Source organism: Bos indicus, chromosome 3 (assembly GCF_029378745.1).
Source record: "Bos indicus isolate NIAB-ARS_2022 breed Sahiwal x Tharparkar chromosome 3, NIAB-ARS_B.indTharparkar_mat_pri_1.0, whole genome shotgun sequence".
Taxonomy (NCBI): Eukaryota; Metazoa; Chordata; class Mammalia; order Artiodactyla; family Bovidae; genus Bos; species Bos indicus.
Genome location: NC_091762.1, coordinates 117,459,143 through 117,483,074, shown reverse-complemented (window position 1 = coordinate 117,483,074; position 23,932 = coordinate 117,459,143). Strand labels below are relative to the sequence as shown.

Genomic DNA, 23,932 nt, shown 5'->3' with positions numbered 1-23,932 from the left:
GTTGGGAATGCTTTCTTAATTATATACACACAACTCATGTCTCCTACCTCAGCACTCTCCAGCTGTCAACACTAGGGATACATACAGATGATATTATCTTGGTTTGCACTTGCTAATACCCTGAAAGCTGGCCTGCTAAACCAGCATTATCTAAAATCCAACATATACAAAGAATAACCCCAAATTAGCAAGTATCGAAATGACTTCTACTTTTGTCCTTGAAGATATTAGAATTGTGTCTACTCTGGTCTGTAACTTCTTCAGTTCACTTTTTATTCTAAGAGTGTTGATTCTTACTGTGTTCTATTCCTATTCACTGTGAATACACCTTCTTTATTAAAGAGGGAAAGAAATATGGGTTGATTTGATAATGCTGAGAAAATGAAAAAGTATCCCAAAGTATACAGAAAAATTAGTATAAAATAGTTAAAGATCTTCTTTCTCAGTGGGAAAAATAAAAACCACATTGCTGAAGTCTTTCAACATTTCAATTTTTAATTTTTCTAATAGTACATTTTTTAAAAGAAGTTAACAACTTCAGTTTCCCAAATATAAGGATTCAATAATGCGAATGAAAAGCTGTTGTTTTTCAGTGAAGCTGTTGCCTAATTACCCTGGAAAAAAGTATTCTTCTGATTGAACTGATGCAAAAACCCCTTAGAAAAGCTTCATTGTTGCCTGGAAAGAGTCTGCTTAAGGTCACTTTTACTTCTAGACCATCCACTTGTTTCTAGTGAAAGAGTTTTGCTTGGTAATGGCTTGTGGTTCCACAGTGTTTTGTGTATGAAAAGCATAGACTAAGAGATACTACTGAAGTCGCTCAAATTGCAGATTCTGCCACGAAAGCAAGTCCCAACACTGAAACATTTCCCCTTAATGTTCAGCAAGACACATGGAAAGAGAACTCGAGTCCCACATTTGTCTTTACTCCAAACACCATTTTAAACGGGGTGAAGAGGCCACCGCACTGTCGGAAACAGAGCTCCATGGCCCAGTGTGCTTACTAAATGGCCTGCTGGTGCAGAGCGGCTGCCCTGGACTGGGTCTCAATCTGCAGACAGAGGCGTCTCATGGCTGCCAGGGCTCCAGGCAAAAGCAGGGTGCTCCCCGGGGTGTCCTCTGAGAAGCAGGGGGAGAAGCAGCGCTCCTGGGCAGCCACAGACCAGCCTATGAACCCGTGCTCTCCACCCACCCATCCGTGTCCTGTTCAGAACTGTCCTTCACTGCTGGGACAAGAGGACGCTCCTGTTGGCTTTCATCTTCTCCAGACGCTTCACTAAGTGGCCGTTGCTCACCTCGAGCTCTTCTGTTTTGTCCAGTGCAGAGCGAAGCTGAAAACAAAGGTGAAAGTCAGCAAGCTTTGATTCTAACCCCACTGAAAATCACAATGATGACCCAGACCCATCAAGATCCTGAAAATACACACATACCTCCAGGTGTGTATATGTATATTTCTTAATTTAAAAAGTAACACAAGGCATGAGATTCTAGCTTCATGAGTAACTAGGGACCCTCCCTTGGGAACTAGACCCAGACGTGGCACAGTCTTGGGGATCCTGGTGGTCTCACAGAAGGTGAGGCCAACAAACACACAATCAAGAGCTGAGCCAGCCCAGCCGGAAGAGGCGCTCCCCACAGCCCTGTGCAGCTGGGTTTCTGGGTTCTGCAGCCAGAAACCAAAGCAAGAATGCCTGAGGCCAGGATGGTACCCGGGGAGCCAGGGCCACAGAGCCTGGGAGACACAGCAGAAGACACATCAGTAGGGAGCCGCCTGGACCAGCAGGAGCATGCAGAGTGGGGGTGCCCCAAGGTGGGGGTTCACAGCCCTGTGACTGTGGAGACATGCATCGTCCGAATAGAGTCTGTGGTTCTGGTTCTGATCCAAAACCCTCCAGGTGGCTGGGTGGGGTTCTGAGACAAGTGAAACTCCCATTGCCCTGGCTTTCACCAGCAGACGCAGAAGCAAGCCCCTCAGTGGAAATTCCCCCAAGGCAAGCCTGGAGTATTCCTATACATTTAAATCAAGCATAACCTCATGAGACACCAAAGACAGGATGGGACGAACCATTTGTCAACAGAAGCAAAACAACAGAAACAGACCTCAAAGACTGAACATGCTTTGGTCATCAGTGTGGGAAACAGAACAGCTGCATACGAAATCTTTCACGAAATGAGGCTATGATCAACAAAGGAACTATCAGGAATGAGTCTATTTCAGAACACAGAAGGAGGCGAACTGGAAGATCTCTAAAAACTGTACATTTTGCAACATTGGGAAGTAAGGAGACAGGAAATGGAAATGACAAATGGGCAGAGAAATACCAGAGGGTCCATGAACAGGTCTGGTATCCTCTGATCAGAGTCCCAGGGGGAAGGTGGACTCTCGGGAAGAGGAGTCACTTAAGGAGATCGTGGTTGAAAATTTTCCAACATTTATTTAGAAAAGAGACGTCACAGATCAAAGAAACACAACACATGTCAAGCAGAATAAATAGCAGTAAACCCACATGTATTCATGTGAGATGTAGAAAATCAAAGGAAAGAGAACAGCAGAGCAGCTAGAGTGGAAAAAAAAGCCAAAAAATCCTGATCTTCCTCAGTGGCTCAGTGACAAAGAATCCACCTGCAATGCAGGGGACATGGGCTTGATCCCTGGGTTGGGAAGATTCCCTAGAGAAGGAAATGGCAACCCACTCCAGTATTCTTGCAGGGGAAATCACATGGGCAGAGGAGCCTGGTGGGCTATAGTCCATGGGGTCGCAAAAAAGTGGGAACGACTAAGCACACGCGTGAGCAAAAAACAGAATGACAGGTTTTTTAGGGGAACCCCTCCTTTACGATGTGAGCAAGGCTCCTCAGAGTGGCCTGGAAGACCAACAATGAATGGTTTAGCGGCAGACTTCCGGGCAGCAGATCCTCACCCTGCTCTCCCAACCGGAATATCATTACCCATTCTTTTCCTAGAAATAGCCTAGAAAATTTACCTCTCTTTGGAGTTTCCGTTTTTCAGCCTTAAGTTCATCTTCTATTTTTTCAGCATTTTCAGCAGCCTGTTTATAACGTGATACTTGACTTTCTAACCTTATGACCTGGAAGGAAAGGAAAAAAAAAATCACGTGTATAAATTGATAGGCCTGTTTTCTCTCCCCGACTGCTTGCTTATATTTGTGATCCGAGGGTGTAAAGTAATAAAAGGAGAGAAGACACTGCAGCAAGAATGATGATCTAGGATGTGGAGCTGTCCCATAGGTTCTAGCCACGCAAGCTGTTTGTTCACACTTACGAGCAACCCAGTACTGGCACCTATCAGGGACTCATTTCCTCTCTGACCCTTGTCCCAAGTGTGGTTCCCACCGTGCTGACCCTGGGACACCATCCTCTCTGATGAGGGTCGATCCTGCAGAACAGCCTGGCAAAGCAACGGCTCCCTCAGGACCTCAGCTCCCATCCGATCTCTTCCAGAGGTGGTGGGGTGAGGAAGCAGGAAGGTAGGAGAGAGACAAGGGACTCGGGGTGCCGGGGGCGGGGGTGGGGTACAGGAGGCGGCTTTGGGTGGCATCTGGGGCTGGAGATAGATTCTGCTGCCCTCAAAGGCATGCTTCCAAACACACATTGCTTTGGAGGTGGGCTTCTCATTTTCGTTTCTACAAAATTTCTCAGAAGTTCCAGCCACATATACCCATGATGGAGGGGGCAAGAGGACCTGTTTTTATTTCTCCCCTCTGTTAGGACACAGTCTGTCCCAGGGCCCAGCATGCTAGAAGTATGAGTGCCCCAAATCAGGAGATCAGAGCGAGCCCCGGGCTGGGAGGGAAAGAGGGAAAACCCAGGCAAGAGGGAGACACCTGCATCAAGTGTTTGGTGATTAACCATTTTTTTGTTTGTTTGTTTAAAGAACTTTCAAGAAAACTCCCCAGCCACATTAGGTACTTTCTTCAACTAATCTTGTTTATAAAGGATTGTTGTTGTTTAGTCACTAAGTAATGCCTGACTCTTGCAACCCTGTGGACTGTAGCCCACCAGGCTTCTCTGACCATGGGATTTGTCAGGCAAGAATACAGGAGTGGGTTGCCAGTTCCTTCTCCAGAGGATTGTCGTGACCCTGGGATTAAATCCACATCTCCTGCATTGGCAGGTGGATTCTTTACCTCTGAGTTACCAGGGAAGCCCTGTAAAGGATTGGCATCGATTATAAGTGTCCGACTCTGTGACCCCATGGGCTGTAGCCCACAAGGCTCCTCCATCTGTGGGATTCTCCAGGCAAGACTACTGGAGTGGGTTGCCATTCCCTTCTCCAGGGGATCTTCCCGACCCAGGGATGGAACTGGGGTCTCCCACACTGCAGGCCAACTTTTTACAGTGGGAGCCACGGGGAAGGCCCGCTAACAGCCCAGATCCTAGCAGTGGCCTTTCCTCCCTATGTCCTCTCCTTGCGGGAAATGCTTGGAGAGACTTGCTGCCTTGTTTATCCTCCTTTGGACCTTTTTTGGTTCTAAAATTCTCTGCCTCTTTCTGTCCTCAGCCTTTGAAGGGTGAGTTCTTTCTAGCAAATAAAAAACTTCAGTTAAATCATCGGCTGGGCTGCCCATGATGGCTTAAAAGTGCGCACGTACATTTTGTTCTAATGCAGTTATCTCTTGCTCAGATTTTGCAAGTTTAAATTTGAGGTCGCTGATCTGTCTGTTGGCATCCCCTAAAGGTTGAAAGAGAAGGAAAATTTGTTAAGCTCTCGGGGCTTTTAAAATGTTAAAACAATAGTTACTGGGAACCAAGCCCTTAACCATGTAATCTTCTTGCCTGTGGTCCCACAACTCAGGAGGCGCTCTCACCCCGCAGGGAGAGCACCCTAGAGCAAAGAAGACAAAGAAATGGTGGGGGAACGGGGAGTAGGCCGAGAGACTGGGCACGCTTTTATCCCTTTAAGCCTCTTTCTCATTTTGTTGTTGCTGTTGTTCAGCCGCTAAGTCGTGTCTGACTTTGCGACCTCATGGACTGCAGCCCTCCATTCTTCCCTGTCCTTCACTGTCTCCTGGAGTTTGCTCAAGCTCGTGTTTTTTGAGTCGGTGATGCTATCCAACCATCTCATCCTGTCACACCTTTTCCTCCTGCCCTCAATCTTTCCCGGCACTATGGTCTTTTCCAAAGAGTCAGTTCTTCACTGATATATTTACAGTATCAGACATGCATTATTTTGTAACTCTGGGTGAAAAATTATCTCTAAGGTTGAAATTCCTCTTGAGTTCAGGAGATTTTTCCATAAATAGTTTTAGTGTTTATCTGTGGGAGCGTGCGTGCTCAGTCACGTCCGACTCTTTGCAACACTTTGGACCGTAGCCCGCCAGGCTCCTCTGTCCATGGGATTTCCCAGGCAAGAATACTGGAGCAGATTGCCATTTCCTACTCAGTTTACTGGCACAGAAAAATACCTTCTGACTTCCCCATACAGTCAGCAGATCCAAAGACTGTGTCCAGCATAGCAAATGTGGTTTCATCTGGTGGTACCCTGGTGCTCATTCTGGGGTACCTGTTCTGTTTCCTAGGCTCAGACAGAAACATGCTTGTCCTGCCCACTGCCCATCCTTGTCCTAGCCCACGAAGAAACAGCTTTCTGCTTCTGTACTCAAGGGCTCCTGGGAGAACGTGGGGAACACTGGCCACTCCTTGCCATGATAGTTTTCTCTGCCTGCACTAGTACAATAAAAGCCACACACGGCTAAGGGATTCCTTCTACACGAGGATTGACATTTACTCTGTAGATCCGTCACGTGCACATCCGTCCCATTTTGTAAGACGCTGTCTTCCGGGTGCAGAGTGTCTAATCTGATATTCTTCTGTCTCTCTTCCAGCTGCCCCTTGAGTTTCTTAATCTGAAAAATCCACCAAAAAAGTACATTAATTTCTCTATTTTAATTGAGACTAGAGCCTATCAGAAAGGAAGGAGCATGTCAAGTCAAACCCCACGCCCCACAAGTACAATCTGATGTTGTCCTGCCAGCACTTCGCATTTCTCTAAGGTAAAGAGTTACATAAAGAAGCCGGAGAGAAATACAGCAAAATGTTACCACCCACCGGGAAGATGGGGAGTCTCTCTTCTGATTTATTTGTCAAGGAACAAACCCAAATAATAAACAAATGAAAAACCTTCCGCCAGTGAGCACTCTTCTTTGAAAGTAATAGTATAATGGGTGAAAATGAGACTATATTTACAGTATCAGGCATGCATTATTTTGTAACTCTGGGTGAAAAATTATCTCTAAGGCTGAAATTCCTCTTGAGTTCAGGAGATTCTTCCATAAAATAGTTTTAATGTTTATCTATGTATGCATATGCACTCAGTCATGCTCTGACTCTTCGTGACACTTTGGCCTGGAGCCCACCAGGCTCCTCTGTCCATGGGATTTCCCAGGCAAGAATACTGGAGCAGATTGCCATTTTCTACTCCAGGGGATCTTCCCGATCCAGGGATTGAAACTGCATCTCCTGCTTTGCCAGGCAGATTCTTTACCAGCTGAGTCACCGGGGAAGCCGAAGTGTTTATCTACAAGTTCATAAATCTGTACACAATTATGTTTGCTTTATTCACTAAAAAGCCAGATAGGCCACCAGGAGCCTTCCAGGCACAGAAGCACTGTCCCCAGCAGAACCCCATCAGGTTGCAGGTTTGCCACCTGCAAGGGGTTGGTGTCTACATGGCTTTCTTCCCTCTGAGACAGACACACACATAGCAGTTGGGATTGCAATTAACAGCTGTGTGTGTGTGTGTGTGTGTGTGTGTGTAGAATTTTCTGTTGTGCAATGGGGAGTCTCCCAGCCCTGGTCCTGTTAGCCTCCAATCTCTGCGGACTTGTTGGAAGTCCTCCCCACTGCCATTGACAGGAGCAGAACAGACCCACATTGATATACAGACCATTGGTGCACACTGCTTTGGAAAGCAAGTACAGAATTACCATGGACACAGGTTTACAGAAGATCACAGACACTTCAAGAGAATCCTCTCACCACATTTAGTGGTTTACCCAATTTTGAGAGAAATCTTCAAAACTTGAAAAAAGTGAGGCAGATACCTTTGATTAGGCTTACGAGGGAAAATGAGGAGAATCGAGTTTCCTAAGAAAGTGATTGTGGAATAATTTCTTAATAATACTACCTTGCATATGAAAAAGGGTTTCCCTGGTAGCTCAGTTGACAAAGAATCTGTCTGGAATGTGGGAGACCTGGGCTTGACCCAGGTCTTCCCAGGGTTGGGAAGATCCCCTGGAGAAAGGAAGGCTACCCACTCTAGTATTCTGGCCTGGAGAATCCCATGGACTGTATAGTCCATGGGGCCACAAAGAGTTGGACACGACTGAGCAGCTTTCACTATCCCACTATGAAAAAGACCAAAGCGTACAACTGTGTCGGATTTCCTGAGGCAGAAGAGATCAAGGTAGGTAAACAGCACTGAAAATAACTTGGATCAGCTATAAGCAAGAAATATCTGCCGGACAGGGGTGCTGATCACTGAGAGATTACAAAACCGACTTAAAAAAAAATTTTTTTTTTTGCATGTGGGACCTTAATTCCCCGACCCGGGATTCATAGTGCACCCCTTGCATTGGAAGGTGGATTCTTAACGACTGGACCACCAGGGAAGCCCCAAAACTGACCTTTATGGGCAGGCAGATGAGGAAGGGTGTTGGAATGTCTCAGGAACACCCTTGCCTCTCAATGTTTATTCAAGGTCTTTTACCCAAATCTTTTATTTAAGCAGCAATTCATGTAGAGTGTGCCAAATTCAGAACATGGCCTTGAATCTCTGGGACATCCTAAGTCCAGTATGACTTCTGATGTCTCACTTGGATAAAAACATTAAGAACACTGGTTGGCTTGATGATATCTTCAGGCATGATGCATTAGGGGTTTCCTGATGAAGCAAGAAGCTGGAGTGGGGAGGGTCCCAGTTTCAGGTTTCCCATTCCAGAACTTGAAAAGTAATAAAAAAGATTGTTACCTGTTCCAATAAGCATTCCCGTTCATCAACAAGCTTTTTCAACCTAATATCTAAAGAAATCAGAAAGACAACAGGTTTAGGTGACTCGGTGAATGCGTCTTTCAGCAGATGGCTAAACCGCAGAATGAGCACTGGGGTTAGTGAAACTGACGATGGTATTACGCACGTACCACAGTGAATGAGGCCACAGACAGGATGGGAGGAATTCAGCCAAGGGAGGGCTGAGCCGCGTCAACCTCCCACACATGCTTGTCTCGTAGGGCAGTATCCGGCTGCATGCAAGCAGGCTAATCTTCTACTTTGGGTTAGCATGCAAGAGCTCTAAGGCCAAACCACACTGCAACACAAGATCTCACAGGCTTCATGGTTTAACATCATTAGCAAGGTATTACAAACACACCGAGTATCACGACCAGATATAACCAGCGTTTTCATTAGCCTTGACTCTCCGAGTTTCTACCCCAGACATGTGTATCTTCTTCATTTCTCTCAAAGACTCACCCACGTCAGAGTTGTTTACAGACCCTAAGTGTGCCGATGACACACCGGCTAACCCACTTGTGAGGAGCTGCTCTTCTTTTGAGGAAGAACGAAACAATAGCTCAGGTTTCTGTCACTCCTCCCACCCCAGACACAGAAGTTTGCATGTACGTAAGCACCCAGAGTTGGAGCAAGCTCCGGGAGATGGTGGAAGACAGGGAAGCCTGGCGTGCTGCAGTCCATGGGGTCTCAAAGAGTGCAACACGACTGAGCGACTAAGCTGAACGGAAGCACCCAGAAATCCCCCCAACGTCTCTGTGAAGGGGCATTGAGGAATATGGTCTCCAGAGTACAGGGGGGAAACTAAGACTGGGGAGGGCTTTAGGGGCAACATCCTCCCCAGTTTTTCCAGGCAACATCAGGATGAGCTGATGCTGACAGATGCCCGTGTGTGCTGTGGTGTGCCCCGGCGACTCACACTACCGCCCACGAAGCCCCACGGGGGGCGCTGCTGCTATACTTCCCCTCTACAGGGGAGGACCCCGGCCCAGCAGGTTTCCTGAGGCCCCGGGCCGCACCCCTGACCACTGCGCTCACTGTTTGCATAAACCTGGCTGTCTGAGTCAGACCAACTGAGGCTCCTATTCCCAAGGGGCAGCGCTCTCACACTGCCCAGATTTTGATTAGATGTGTGAAATGGAAAATTCATAAAAGACACACCTTCGTTTTCATTCTTGCAAAGTCATCTATCCTAATAAAAATTATATGCTTTCTCAATTGGCTTTTCCCAACATCCTAAGTTGCTATTTTGAAAGGCATAACAATGAAATAAATGAAAGCAGAAAAAGTTATGTGTAAGATACATTTATCATCCTTCTGAGTTCCATTTTAATTGACATATAAATTGCTTCTGACAGATGTTTTATTTTGTCCTTTCCATAAATGCACTCAACACTGAAACAAAAATTTAAAAAAAATTAAAAACTTGGCTCTCATATGCAATATCGCTTTTCATTTTATCCTGTATATTTAATACTCCTATATACAGTAACCACAGGCATAAGAAACACTGAATATAACAGAAAGGGACTTGAGGCTCATGGGTCCATTTACAATTTATTATTATTTTTTCTATTAGAAGTTTTCAAATATCAAGTAAAAAATGTTAAAATGTAATAACAGTGCTAGCAATAAAAAAAACAAGGATAATGTGACCTTTAGTCTTACAGTGGAAACATGAAAAATAAAGAGAGAAATGTGAGAAATTTTAAAGCAGAACTGGAGAAGATTAAAACTAGACAGTTTTAGGAAACTGGAGGAGAGAAAGAAGCAAAATTGTCTGATATAAAGAAAATGAGCACAGTAGTCAGAGAAAGAAAAACAGTGTGTGTTATCACATATAACACACACTGCAAGAATAAAGCAAACGAATGAATTTAACAAAATGGAAACAGACTCACAGGTGGTTATCACTGGGGAGAGGGAAAGGAGAGAAGCAAGATGGAGAAGATGATGAAAAGGTATGAAATACTTGGTATAAAAAGGCTAAAGGATACATTGTATAGGTTAGGGAATAAAGTGTAACCTATAAAAATACTGAACTATGTTTTTATATATGTTATACATCTGGAACTAATATAATATTGTAACTCAACTGTACTTCAATAAAAAAAGAAAAGGAGTACCGCTTTTTTACAGCTTTAAAAATCAACAGGTCTAACTTGTCAGGTGAATAGTGAGGCCCGACTGGTAATCACTGTAATACTCAGCAAGGATGTCTCAAACTTATGCTCACTAAGCAATCCTACTCATCACTGGTCTCTGACACCCAAGAGATGAACATTTAAGAAAATTAAGTCACAAAGTCTAAGACTCAGAGTGTTCCTTTATATTAGGAAGTTAAAAATAACTGGAAATTAAAGTTATTTTTAGTAATATTGTCAACAGTTTATCTTTTTAAACAAATCTGGTTTTTATATTGCGTTGGCCAAAAAGTTCGCTTGGGGTTTTCCATAAGATTGAATGGAAAAACACAAATGAGATTTTTGGCCCACTCACCCGATATATTAAATCCCAACACACTTTCTGGTGTGAACTTTAGAGACCTGTGAAATGAGGAATAAAGTGGCGAGACCATAGAGACAGTCAAGGGAGCAGCAAGCAAGCAGAGGGCCCCCAGCCCTGCCCTGGGGGACCCGTGTGCTGTGACTGCGGCTGTAGGGGTTACAGCAAGGTCGACCACCAGCAAGAAGCACGCCTCTCTCTCGTGCATTACTTGGATCTAATCCTCATCACCACTCTAAAAGGCAGGTTCTAACCCCGATTTCAGATAGTACAGTGAGGCACAGAGAGGGTAAATAGCTTACTTTTAATAATGATAATCTTCATCCTTAGGCTAATTTCTCCCATCCTTAGGCCTCCCCGCCCCACTGCAGAGAAAAGTCAGCTCCCCCCGTGTTCGTGAAGACAATGATCATAAGACAGGTCTCGAGAAAGCCACTGAGTGTGGCCCTCTCTCTGCTTCCTTCTTGCACTGACTTAGTTTGATCTTAATCCAGGTGGTCAGTTTCCATCTTGCCCAGGCCTAGCCTCCCACGCCAGGACCACCCCTCCTTCCTATAAAAGGGGGAACTGGGACAGGACAGGCTGCTGCTGATGATTCTTTTTTCCTCCTGCTTACGGAGAAGGCAATGGCACCCCACTCCAGTACTCTTGCCTGGAAAATCCCATGGATGGAGGAGCCTGGTGGGCTGTGGTCCATGGGGTTGCACAGAGTCAGACACGACTGAGCGACTTAGCAGCAGCAGCAGCAGCAGCACGGGGCCAAAGAGGTCTGTACAGATGCCTTGCACCAGCCGCTGTTTCAGGTCAGCTGAACGGCTGAAGCCTTTCATGTCTTGAAAAATACACACGTCTTTGAAGTAAGAGGGGCAGAAAGGGTGAAAGGGGTTTTTCTCCTGATGTTTTCCCTATGTAAGATCATCACACCGAATAAGTACGTATTCCGAATGTAACACACTCACAAACACCCCTTCCTTTCCTTTTGGAGCCAACGCTCGGAATGAGTCTTACTGTTGTTTTGAATCTCGTTTCGATGGTCACACTGGCATGTTGCACAAAGGGGTCTCCTGGGAAAGGAATCTATCAATAGAAAACAGGAAACCCTAAACTACCTAAACCCCTAGAAGCAGCATTCCAGGGTCCCAGTGACAGTGGAAATTTAAATGCTGAGGTCATTAGGTTTTCCATTAACTAGAAATACTCAATGTTACAGAAAGTAATTCTTAAACACGCTTTTCAAAAATTTTACTGCTTCCTAACCTTTTTATGTGAGAAAATACCCTATAATTCAAAATTCTCTGTACCTTTCTCTTTTAAAATAAACTCATAATTATACTTACTTATACTTTGAAGGGAAGATTAACATTTTACACACAGTCGCTATGTTCTGGTTTGAGGCTGAAAAATATCCCAGCTTTTTGATTTAAAGAATCAGTGATGGATCCATGTTTTTCTCTGTCTGCATTATAGTGAAACCTCAGCGGTCCAGGTTACTCTGGGGATGTGTTTGGCGGGTAACCTTTGGATTCTTTTCTGAGTCTGACTCATTTGACATTGAGATCTTTCCAAATTGCCTTATATATTAGGTTGGGCAAAAAGTTCATTCCAGTTTTTCCATAAGATGGTATAGAAAAACTCAAATGGACTTTTTGGCCAACTCAATACTGCCATGCCTTCCAACACCAAGTACACCAGAGGCAACCATTTCTTGGTGATTCAGGGGCCTTCACCTGCACAGTAATTACTGGGTAGGGCTGTAATGTCATCTCGTCCTCGTTCATAATGAAGGCTCTTAGATGATCAAGAATCGTTTGACCCTTTAGAATCCTTGTCTTCTCTTTCGCTCCCTTTCAGATTCTCAGCTCCTGTACCCCTAGAGGCTGGTCCCAGGTGCTTGCTCCCAGCACCTTCCATGTAGGAGGTGATCTACATGCTTATTGATTAAATGCAGGAGTGAACAGTTGAGACTGCTGAGGGATGGGAAGTGTACTGCAGTGCCCTTCAATGTGCTGTTGAACATGGGAAACAGAGGAAACACCTTAAAAGGCTTTTATGAGCTCACCACGGAGTGAGTTCAGCGCCTGAATCACTTCCGCAGCGGCCTTAAAAGGCAGGACGGGGGCTGCCTCACAGAGTGCATTCCAGTCCGAGCGCAGCTTTGCTCAAGTTAGAGACACCAACTTGCAAGTCTGTGGCGGCCCTCGGTCCTGATGGTCTAGAAGGCCTCTAGTTTCCTATGCACGTGGCGTAAGTGGACAGAACTGGTCCATCCCATTGTCCCCTGCTTCAGGAGAGGACGAAGAAATAGTGTTTATTTGAAATTCCCATCATCCTCTTCGAAAGTCTAAATGTTGGCACCTGTAAGCACTCCTAAGTACGGGATGGAGACTTTTCTCAACTGAGCTCTTGATCAGAACCACAGATTACAGGAGATTCTCTGAGGAAAAGATCTCGCTCAAGGACGGTCCAACACTGGCCTCAGGGTGGGTGCCAGGAGCGGAGCTATTCACTACCGGCAAAGGCCATGATGCAGTTCTTCACAGAGCGCCGACTGGGAATTAGCAACCCAGAAATAGACAAGAGTAGGTTAAAGATAGCATTATGTAGCCACAACCAGAATTCAAGTAGCACAAGAGTGAAAGCACAGGCTTGTAAAATTATAAAATGTCTTTATTTCAATGACATAGTAACACTTCCGTTTGCCTCAAGTTTTGTTGAGGATTTTGGTCTTTTTTGCACTCAATTATACCTTGTAACAATAATACGAAGTCATGTGATCTCATAAAGTATCAATAGCATTCACACTGTACATCCCCTTGTAATATTTTACAATGATTTTTATTTAACTTTACAATTATTTTTAAATGTTTCTTCATATAGAAAATATATACTTTGTTTAGGAGGATCGAAACAACAAATTTTCACTAAGAATATACTGAAAAACAACAAATGAAAATATTTATACCAAAATACCAAAAATGATTCAACTATTAAAAATATCCTGTTAGACTCTACTCAGCAGTTTGCACAAGGGTCCTTTTGTGTTGCTCTACTGAATAATGATTAGACAGATACAAAGAGAACTGATTTTAAAATTAAAAAAATAAATTTCAGAAATGATTCTCCCTGCCCAAATACTGCAGTAGGAAATGCAATTACAACATATATCTCTTCCAGAACAAAAAAAGTCTTTGTATAAAATAACTTTGGTACATAATTGGCACAAAGTCAAAATCTCCTACAAAATAAATTCAGGTGTCCTCAAGAATGAAATCGAAAAGTATTGGTCCAAAGTAAGATACTTGTACGAGGCAAATGCAAGTAAGCTATTTGCTATCCCTCATGTGATAAATTATTGTCCTAAGGTGCAAATCTCATGACTCAGTGACCTATACACTGCTTTGCTATTCATGTCTTTTTAAATAAAATACCATACAGGTTATATTACACATATCAAAGTCAAATATGAATGCACATATGTTTAAACGAGACCATTTAAAAATTATAATGTGGAAATCTCAGGATACTATTTGGTCCTTTCAGTTAGATGCTGATACATTTGGTCAAGAATATGCACATTCATATCAGCTTAAGATAAAAGCTAAATGTTTGGATTTTGATTTTAAGCAGAAACAAAACAGTAAACATTGCTGTCTGATACTTCTGGAATGCTCCCCGTTAGAACTTACTCTGATAACAGAAGAGTCCTTCTCAGCGGGGTGGTCATTTTAATGATGACATAGAAATCTACAGGTAACAGTCTATATAGCTTGAAGGAGTAGATAACCTGGCGGCTGATTGTCATTTGGTGCATCTATACCGGTCTAGAACATTCTCTGAGTCTCTCCCAGCTGACTTGCTGTGCAGTCCTGGCCCCTCCCCGGGACCCTGCCCCGACCTATGACATGGTGCAGTCCTCTTTGCTTCTGCCCTTCCCGGTCCCACCTGTCTTCTCTTCCTTGCTTTCTGAATTAAAGTCCCCCACCTCGTCTGCTGCTGCCAGGCCATCGTTCTCTAGAGGAATGCTGTCTGAAAACTCTCTGACTGTCTGCCCTAGATTTTCTGGCGTCACACGCCCTTCTGCGCCTTCTGTGTGAGAGGCATCGTTAATGTCCTTTGGGGGACTTTCATCTTCGAGCAGGGCGCTGCTGGGCACCTCTGTATTCTCTGGACCTGGAGGACTGCTGGGAGTACCACCATCTTCCTCAGCCTCGTCTTTTACAGCACCTTCGTCTAATTCTTTATTACTGGTGCCTGACGACTGAATCATATTATCTTCAAAATCCAATGTGTCTCCACCAGCCTTAGCATTTACAGCAGCATCATCTTGGTCAAGTTTTCCATCCAGTTCAACTTTTGGATTTTCTGGACCACCACTATTTTCACTGCTGTCTGCTACGCTGTTCTGTTTTGGGCTCTTAGTGACCTCATTCTGGGCATCTACAACCGGTTTTTCATCAGTGTCTTTTTCCAGCTCTTCTTTCACTTCACTTAAACCTGGGTTCTGAAACGTTAACTCTTTCTGAACATCTTTGAGCTCTGCAGGTACCGGTGATTTTTTCTTCTTGTTTTTCTTTTTCTTGCTCTTCGTCTTCTTCTGCGACGAATCCAGTGCCTCTCCCTGTTGGTCATTCTCCTCACTGGGGTCTTTCACATCCAGGGCTTCGCTTTCAGCATCTTCCACCCTCGGGTCCGTCACCTCCTGAGGTCTGCTTTCGGCTTCTGGAGGACGAGGGCTAGTTTGGACCTCTGGCTCAATTGGTTTCTCCTCCCTTAAGTTTCTTCCTTCATCCTCCTCCACCTCCTCGTTCTCCCCGCCTGCCTCTGTGCTCTGAACTGGGGCCTCCCTGGGCTCAGCTACCTCCTGGTTGGCAAGTTCTTTCTCTACATCCTGCCCTGCGCTGGGGTCTGACCCCTCTGGGGTGTCTACCAGGTGTTTTTCATGGTGACTCCCTGGGTCATCACGACCGCTTAGAGGACTTGAGGCTGCAGTGCCCCCCTGGGCCCCCAGCCCAGTGAGCCCTGCCTCTGGCTCAGCCTTTGTGGGGCTCCCACTCTGCTTGCAAGGATCTTCACTGCTCTCCCTTTCAGCCTCAGATATCTGCGGAAGAGCAGACTCCTGACATGGCTTTGTGCTCATCTCTTCCAAGTTGGCCTTCAAATCTTCCTGTTTTCCTTTTTCCCGTTCTTCGGCAGATTCTTCCCTTTGGTTTTCCATATCCAAAGCATTACCACTGCCCTGCCCAATCCCAGGATCTGGGATTTCACCAACTAGTTCACTGTTTAAGACCTCACTTGACTCAACCTGCTGGGTGTCTGCAAGGAAGGAAGCGGTTTCTAGAACTCGGCTTTGAACCTCCTCCTCGCTCTCGGAATTGACTAGTGTTCCCGGGGAGGGGGCACCGTCCGCAGAGGCTCTCTGGTCCTCAGCACTGTCACCAGGATGTGACGCCTCTGTGTCCACACAGCTCTCTCCTGGGTCCTCCTTGTGCTGTCTTTGCTCAGTGCTCTGCAAGATTGCTCTTTTCCCCTCATGCTCCACCATTTCATTTTTCACCTCCACTTCATTGGCTCTTCCTAAAAGACCATTGAGAAAATTGAAGGGACCCCATGATGTGGTTGACCATACAACAGAAATTACAACGTAAACACACGTTCTCTTTCCCAGCCAACCCCGCTCCTAGAGAGAGAGAGCCATCAGAGAAGCACACGGACAGAAGCCTTTGCCAGTTCTGTGCGGCAAAGCAGCCATCGCGTGAGCAAACGCGGGGTCAACAGAGGCCACTGCCGCCATGTCAGGGGCCAGAGGGGCTGCTGGTGCCATGTGGGGTGAACGGACTCTCAAAGGGGAACTTTTAACAGACAAGGAAGACCTCTGGATCAGACAGCCCAGCCGTCCAAGATGAGGGGTTTCAGAATGACTCAAGGTTCGTGGTCCCCATTCTCATTTCTGGATGCACAAGGGGACCACGCCTACTCTTCCAGCTGTTGAACTGCACTGCACATCACCCAGCTCTAAGAGCAGCCTTCAGATCATTTTTAAAAGAAACATTCAGTTCATCTGAAGAAACTCAGCCTCGAGGTCCATCTCCAGGAAGCCACTTTGGAAACAGCTCATGGAGGTAAAGAGAACTCGACCTCCGCCCCTAATCCCTGTCTTCCTGGGGAAGCAGCCTGTGCCTTCCACACCTCTGTTCCTTTCCTGGGGGGGCGGGAGCCGACGCCTCCAATCAAGAGACCACTTAGTCACACATAAACCATTCATTGATTAAAGACTTAGGAATGAAGCAATCTGTTACTGCTTAGAAAGGAAGAATTACCTTTTGGGTTCTCAAGACAAACAACACCGAGGGGTAGGAGCTGCCACGTCACTGAAAGTCACAGCTTGGTGACTTAGGACCAGCGGTCTCCAGGGAAAAGCGGACAGACAAGCAGGATTCCATTTACAGTCACCTTTGCTTCACCCCTTAAAAATCTCTAGTATTGTGTCTGTTTTATAATGCACATTTTATATTACTTAAATATTACACATATAAATGAAAAATAAACGTATGTATTTGGAAGTTCCCACAATTCTCTACTAACAGGGATATACGATCCAAAAATATGTGGATGCACAAAATGCATTTCCTAGTTCTTTGAGTGTTTGTTACACAGTAGTTACCAAGGATGCATAAAATGTGTAAGAGCAGCAGGATGCACCCCAGCTGCTCAGGTAGGAACGTAAAGGGAGGGTGGACATTCATCAGCTTACTTTCTTTCAGTAACTTCAACACAATGAAAAGAGCTGTGGTTCTTGAATAGCCATCAGATAATGAAGCACCTTCTGGAAAGGCAGACCTGGGAAGCTGGGCCTACAGTTTTCTCCACTTCCATGGAGAACCTTCCAAATGGAAACGAAAGCCACAGTCCCTGACCTTGTCCCAGCCTCACTGTGAAAAGCTGAAACGCATCTGATCCCCGGTTGCAAGGGAGACCTTATTTGCCAGCTTCTATTTCAGGCTGTCCATCAGGTGCTGACCAAAGCCGAGGATTATGACAAATATTAACTGGTGAATCTTTTCCGATATCTGCAGATTGTATTACGCATTCCTACTATCTATGGGGTTCCTCAGTTTATACTCTTTCAGAAGTAAAAACAGGACGTACAAAGGAACATCACCTCTGACAAACGGGCAGACTTACTCAGACTCTTGTTATAAGGAAAGCCGTCCGCACCGACCACACTCACACCCCAGGGCTCCCTGTCCACCTCCCCACCACCCAGGGCTCCCTGTCCATCTACACTGTCCACGGGCACCTCAGGCTCTCCAAACGCTTAACGGTGCACGGGACTTGCAGCATTGGCTTGTAGACATGGTCAACTAACTTACTGCACAACTAACTCACTGTACAGCCGCTGCTATTCTGCTCTTTTGATAATTCTGTAACAGAGTAAGTCACAACGCCATATTCGGCACATAATTGAGGAAAACCTAATAGAAAAGTCAACACTGTCACTGAATTTTGACATTATTTTCCGTGTATTCACAGTCTCACAGGCAGCTTTGAGAAGCAAAAGAAACATATTCTTGAGCCTTTGGTGGTGAGCAATGAACAGAAGTACACGCCAGACAACACACGTGGGTGGCAGCACCGTGTGGTGAGGAAGTTCCCGTGAAGTGACAGAACGCAGGGCATGCTGGGTGATGGTTAATTGATCAGTGATGACCACGTCAGCTCTACCAATGCATGGAGGTGGACCAGCGCTGATCGGAAGACGCAAGGGTCAGAGGAAAGCACGGACTTACCGAGGGCCCCGTCCCCCGTTGCCTTGAGGGCATTCAGCTCTTCCTTCGTCATTTTTGTGGAACCTTGCGAGGCAATGCTGTTCAGAGTGTCTGGCGTCTCTCCGTTGGTAGCTATTTCTGAATTTAGTATTATTCCATGTTTCTGGGAATAAAAACAGGCTCATCATAATACTCATGAAGTGACACACAGTTAAACTTTATTTTATAAATAGTAATTGTAAGAAACCTCACTTTTCCCTAAGCAGAGGAAAACGCTACAGAAATAGAGAATTGCTAGGCTCCTGGAAATATTCCATCAACACACACAGATCTGGGAAGTCTTCCTCCAAAGGCCCTTCTTTCCTACATGTTCCCATCCATGTCTTAATGGGCTGGTGACAAAACAAAACGCTTTCAGCCAGCATCCCTTTTTAACTGCAGGCGGCCAGAAAGTGGAACGTGAAGCACCTCACCGTGAAAGGGTCTTGACCTCTAGAACCCCAGTTGTGTTCTTTAAAAGGAGGCAGAGAGGTAAAGAAAGAAATATGTGCGTGTTCTGAAAGGAACGGTGAACCTTGGCTGGAATGTCTGTTGTTTTCCAAAGAAATACAATTTGTGCTCACTTCATAGCTTCCCTTGTGGCTCAGCTGGTAAAGAATCCGCCTGCAATGTGGGAGACCTGGGTTCCAGCCCTGGGTTGAGAAGATTCCCTGGAGAAGGGAAAGGCTACCCACTCCAGTATTCTGACCTAGAGAATTCCATGGGCTGTATAGTCCATGGGTCACAAAGAGTCAGACAGGACTGAGTGACTTTCACTTTCACACTTTCTTTCACATAGCAAAGCACATTAAACTCAGCCGCACTTCACAATGCCAGGATACCCGCTTCACCCTGAACCACCCCCTCCCTCGGCCCTCCTGCCATCTGCAGCACTTTCTCTTCTGCTTTGTAGGAATTCCCCAACCCTCCATGTGTACGCACACCCTGCTGAGGAGGAGCTCTGTGACTCTGGGCTCTGACCCTGCTAGCTTACTGTTCTGGCCTTGACCTTTCATTGTACATAGCCGATGCTGATGTTTCTGTTGGCAACACAGGAGCCAGTCCATGGCCACGATCCCTAGACTCAGTACCTCCTCCTATGGTGCCGAGAGTCCACCCAGAGCTCTGACCCCCACTGCTGCCCATTGGTTTATTTCACTCAGGGTCCAGCCAGCAGCAGAAGACCCTAGACGTGGCCCAGACAGGACACAGAACTTCCTACAGTCCGTGAGATCTCCCAGTCTGACTAGTGACACCTATACACTGTTCAGCTAGAAAGGTCCTTACAGTCCAGGCTTGATATATGTATTTATATGGAACAAAGATCTACTCCAACTTGGAGTAGTGTCCTAGAGAATTTACTAATGAGTTTGAGAAAAAATTTAGACAGCTTATCAAAAGAAATTCTTGGAAATCAGAATTGCTTTCAAGATCAGATGTGCCTGTAAACACTGACAGGCAATGGGCATGCCCCCCACAGGATGTACAGACTTCACTTGTCTCTCTGGTGTCAGTCAACCCACGATTTGATTTTACTAACGGAACAAAAATCAACGTCATAAAATTAATGAACACCACTGCCCACACACATTCATCCTTGAGAATCTTGGAGCTGCTGCTGTTGCCTTTTTTTTTTAAACCGTACTTTGGCTTCATACCTTTAATTCCTCTTTCAGCATGACTACTTCTTCTCTAAGATCGTCTCGTTCACTCCTTACGGAATCAAAGAACTCTTTCTGTCTCTCTAACGCCTGAGTGTGTAGCGGAGCAGAGAGAGAGAAGATAGGCACAGGTGAGCAGATGACCTCAGAAGCAGGACTAGGAAGGAGGCTTCTATGAATACTAAGGAAAACGCTGACATCAGCAAGACATTCAACAGACTGCTTAGAGACACAAACGCAGTGCAAGTGTGAAGCTTTTCATGTAGTTTACGCCAGCCAAGAAATGTCGCTGTGCATGCTCCCTGAAGGACATCGGCATTTTGAAAGATGCTCTCTTTTTCACATCCTCTCCTGGCTCAGTCTGTGGTTTCACAGCATCGTCAGGGAAGTAACAGAAGCAATGCACCCATTTCAGTGAGGGGTAAATGGAGACATGCTTAGGAACCCCCGGTGACAACTGTTTTATTTAATAGCAATTTGATTATTTCTGTATGTTGATTCTCGGTGTCTGTTGTCACAGGTAAGCATAGAGTGGTCCTGAAGCAAGCACAGCGCACGCACAGACATGCACACAAAATCCCGTGTCGGTGAGCGCATCAGAGTGAAGGCAAGGCGCAGCTTCACGATGTGAAAGCGCCGAGCTTCGCTCTAACGTCTAGAGACGGCTGTCAGAGCCGTGAGGCGTGAGTTGCTGTGGTCTGGAAGCTGCCTGGCATCACGGAGCATGGCCGTTCCTTAACTAAGTGGGCTCCTTGCTGCCCAACCTGCACTGCTGAAAAGAGGCAGGTGGACCGCCTCTTTCCTTGGGGAGGGAGATGCTGACACCTCCCCGGGGAGACCCGAGGTGGGGCTTCGAGGGGTACTGCCCCTGCCGCCTTGCAGCTTCCTCAAAGCCTTTTGAGAAGGAGCCCCCATGACACCGACAGGGCGTCCCAAGAGGTCTGAGCCCCACGTGGGCCCGCCAGGTGCACTGCCTTGCCCCTCTGACCTCTGTGCCTCTGGCCACTCACAGGCAGGCCGGAGGCCCAGCGGTGTCAACAAAACGAGAATCTCCCTGGCTGGAAGTTAGCTTCCAATGTGGAGTTAACGTCCATTTGGGTGAGTTCTGCAGTCTCTCTTTTATTCATTTCGTGTCACGTGGGGGGTCGCATGCAAACTCAAACAAGCCTTTTTCGCAAACCAAAGAATCTGAAAGCGCTCAATTGCTAGGCAGGCTGCCCACTTGCACGGATGTCAGAGGCTTGGGAGTCCTACCCCTATTTTTCTGTCTTTCCACTCTATTGTTTCCTGAAGATCAGAAATCTCCCTGATATAACTCGCCTGTTTCTGCTGTAGCTGTCGGATTTCCTGAAGAATAGGGACAGACAGAAAGAGAGCAGACACAGGATTAGACAGGGAGGCACTCTGTGGCGTGGACAGCCCCGGAGCCAGCGCGCACCCCGCGGATCCCAGCGCCAGGACGGCTCACTGAGTTTATTCTCAGGATGCTCCCCAGCTCCCAGTGCAGGAGGAAAACCTGGAGTGAAATCCTCACTGACAGGTGGGAAAGCTCTAATCAAGTTAAAAAGATTAAAAAAAATCAAGCCTGTATTAATTTCCTGTTGTCACTGAACAAATAACCACACATCCAGTGGCTTCGAACAACACAGGCTTATTTTCTTACAGCTCGAGAGCTCGGAAGTTCAGAAGTCTTGCAGTGCCCCCAAGGTGTGGGCAGGCCTGGGGTCTTTTCTGGAGACCAGGGATGGGGCAGGGCGGGGACAGAATCTATTCCCCGCTTCCTTTCAGCTCCTAGGGGTGCCCACAGTTTGGCTTGTGGCCCCTCCCTCACATGGCTCTGACCTCCAACCCCGTGGTCACGTCTCCTAATCTGCCTTTGACTCTGCTTCCGTCTTACAAGGACTCTTAGCATCACACTGGGCCCACCCAGACAACACAGGATCGACTCCCATCACAAGGTCCTCAATCACATCTACAAAGTCCTCTTTGCTGTGAAACGTGACTTACAGTTCCAGGGATTAGGACGTGGACATCTTAGGGGGCCATTATTCTCTCTGCCACACGTCCCCAAACAAACCCAAAACCACCAAAGAAAGAGAATCTGCTCTAATAAAAGCAGCTGCCTCCTTATACAGGCATAGAGAATTCACCTGAAGTCAGTGTCCAAGAAAACTGATTAACTTCAGTAGTAAACCAACAAAATGCTCCCAAGTTTTAAAAAAAAAAAAAAAAAGGAAGGAAAGAAAAGAAAAAAGGGAAAAGCTACTCACCTCAAGCATTTCTTCTCTTTGCTTCAGGGCCTCTTTCACTTCGGCAAACTGAAACTGGAGTATACTGTGGGCGTGCTTTTCCCTTTCAAATTCCTATAAAAGAGGAGAGGAACATTCAGGTTGCAGTGGAATCACATTTTTCTGTCCCTCTAGTTCACATTCTTATGATTGACCTTCACCTGCTACTATGTCAACACAGTTTTCAAGGCTTTTTTAATGATAGGAGCCCATTTCTCTGGATTTTCTAGGAGACACCCCTATGATTTACCATAAAATCAATGTGAGGAGCTGATGCAACTGACAGAGTCTCCTGAGTTCTCTAAGGTGAGCAGTGCCCTGGAAGGGGTCCCTCTCCAGGGTATCTGCTGAAGTCCACAGGGTTGTCTGGGCTGAAGACCTGGAGGAGCCACCATTGCAAAAGACTGACAATAAAATTTGTAAAAGGCTGATGATAAAAATAAAAATCAGTGCAGATAGTGACTGCAGCCAACAAATTAAAAGATGCTTGCTCCTTGGAAGAAAAGCTATGATAAACCTAGACAGCATATTAAAAAGCAGAGGCATCACTTTGCCAACAAAGTCCCCAAAATCAAAGCTCTGGTTTCTCCAGTGGTCACATACAAATGTGAGAGGTGGACCACAAAGAAAGCTGAGTGCCAAAGAATTGATGCTTTCGAATTATGGTGCTGGAGAAGACTCTTGAGAGTCCCTTGGCTGAAAGGAGATCAAACCCCTTGACTAAGGAGTCCCTTAGTCAATCCTAAAGGGAATAAACCCCGAGTATTCATTGGAAAGACTGATGCTGAAGCTGAAGCTCCAATACTTTGGCCCCCTAATGCAAAGAGCCAAAAAGAATCTGATGGAAAAGACCCTGATGCTGAGAAAGACTGAAGGCAGGAGGAGAAGAGGGTGACAGAGGATGAGATGGTTGGATAGCATCACAGATGCAACGGACAGGAGTTTGAGCAAACTCTGGGAGACTGTGAAGGACAGGGAAGCCTGGCATGCTGTAGTCCATGGGGTCACTAAAGAGTCCAACACAACTTATCGTTTGACTAAACAACAACAGATAATAAAATTATCCCTGATTTTGAAATATGCCAGTGAATACTCTTTGGGATAAAAAGGGGGTAAATGTGGTCTACTTTGGCCATTTTATCTCTACTAACAGTAGATAGCCAGCTCTGTACCCTAGAGACAAATAGGGGCAAGGGGGCATAAAGCACTCGTCAACATAAAGCCACTCCCCCAGTCCGACTCTCCCGTGTATGAAACGCACCCCCACAACTAGGCACTGCGGCTCTGCTGTCTTCTGCTCGGCTCCGTACAGTAGCACAGTCCCTAATGATGGCTTGGTGCCCAACCAGCTGCCCGTCCAACTCTTTTGCAGCCCCATGGACCGGCAGGCTCCTCTGTCCATGGCATTTCCCAGGATTTCAGGGGTAGCAGGGGACACCTTCCCTAGATGTGTTGCCTGGCTATTCTAGAAGGGACTGGACCTTAGCTCCCCGTGGCATCCTGAGCACACTCATTTTCTGGAGTTCGGGGGTGACTGGAGCCTCCAGACCAGGACAAGGACCTGTCTGTTGGGCTTTGCTTGGCTTGTGATACCCACTTCGGGGCAATGTTCCAGGGTCACTCCACTTCTCTGGAATTAGATCT

The 23,932-nt window shown here is 46.1% G+C and overlaps 1 protein-coding gene across 48 annotated transcripts in view; it reads right to left on the bottom strand.

The window, feature by feature from the left end:
* Positions 1 to 470: 470 nt before the first annotated feature.
* Positions 471 to 23,932, bottom strand: part of LRRFIP1 (LRR binding FLII interacting protein 1) — a 161,499-nt gene continuing 138,037 nt past the window's right edge. For 37 of the 48 annotated variants that reach the window (XM_019957965.2, XM_019957969.2, XM_019957968.2 and 34 more), the window contains 5 exons: positions 22,271 to 22,363; positions 21,255 to 21,347; positions 19,998 to 20,090; positions 18,322 to 18,463; positions 13,181 to 16,108 (listed from right to left, as the gene is read on the bottom strand). In XM_019957965.2, the coding sequence (XP_019813524.2) occupies positions 14,430 to 16,108; positions 18,322 to 18,463; positions 19,998 to 20,090; positions 21,255 to 21,347; positions 22,271 to 22,363 (2,100 nt within the window). In that variant the 3' untranslated portion in view covers positions 13,181 to 14,429. Of the gene's footprint in view, positions 1,332 to 2,984; positions 3,090 to 4,613; positions 4,694 to 5,749; positions 5,868 to 7,990; positions 8,041 to 8,160; positions 11,385 to 13,180; positions 16,109 to 18,321; positions 18,464 to 19,997; positions 20,091 to 21,254; positions 21,348 to 22,270; positions 22,364 to 23,932 lie in introns of those variants that run through there. The other 11 variants (XM_019957978.2, XM_019957986.2, XM_019957989.2 and 8 more) reach the window with 4 other exon arrangements.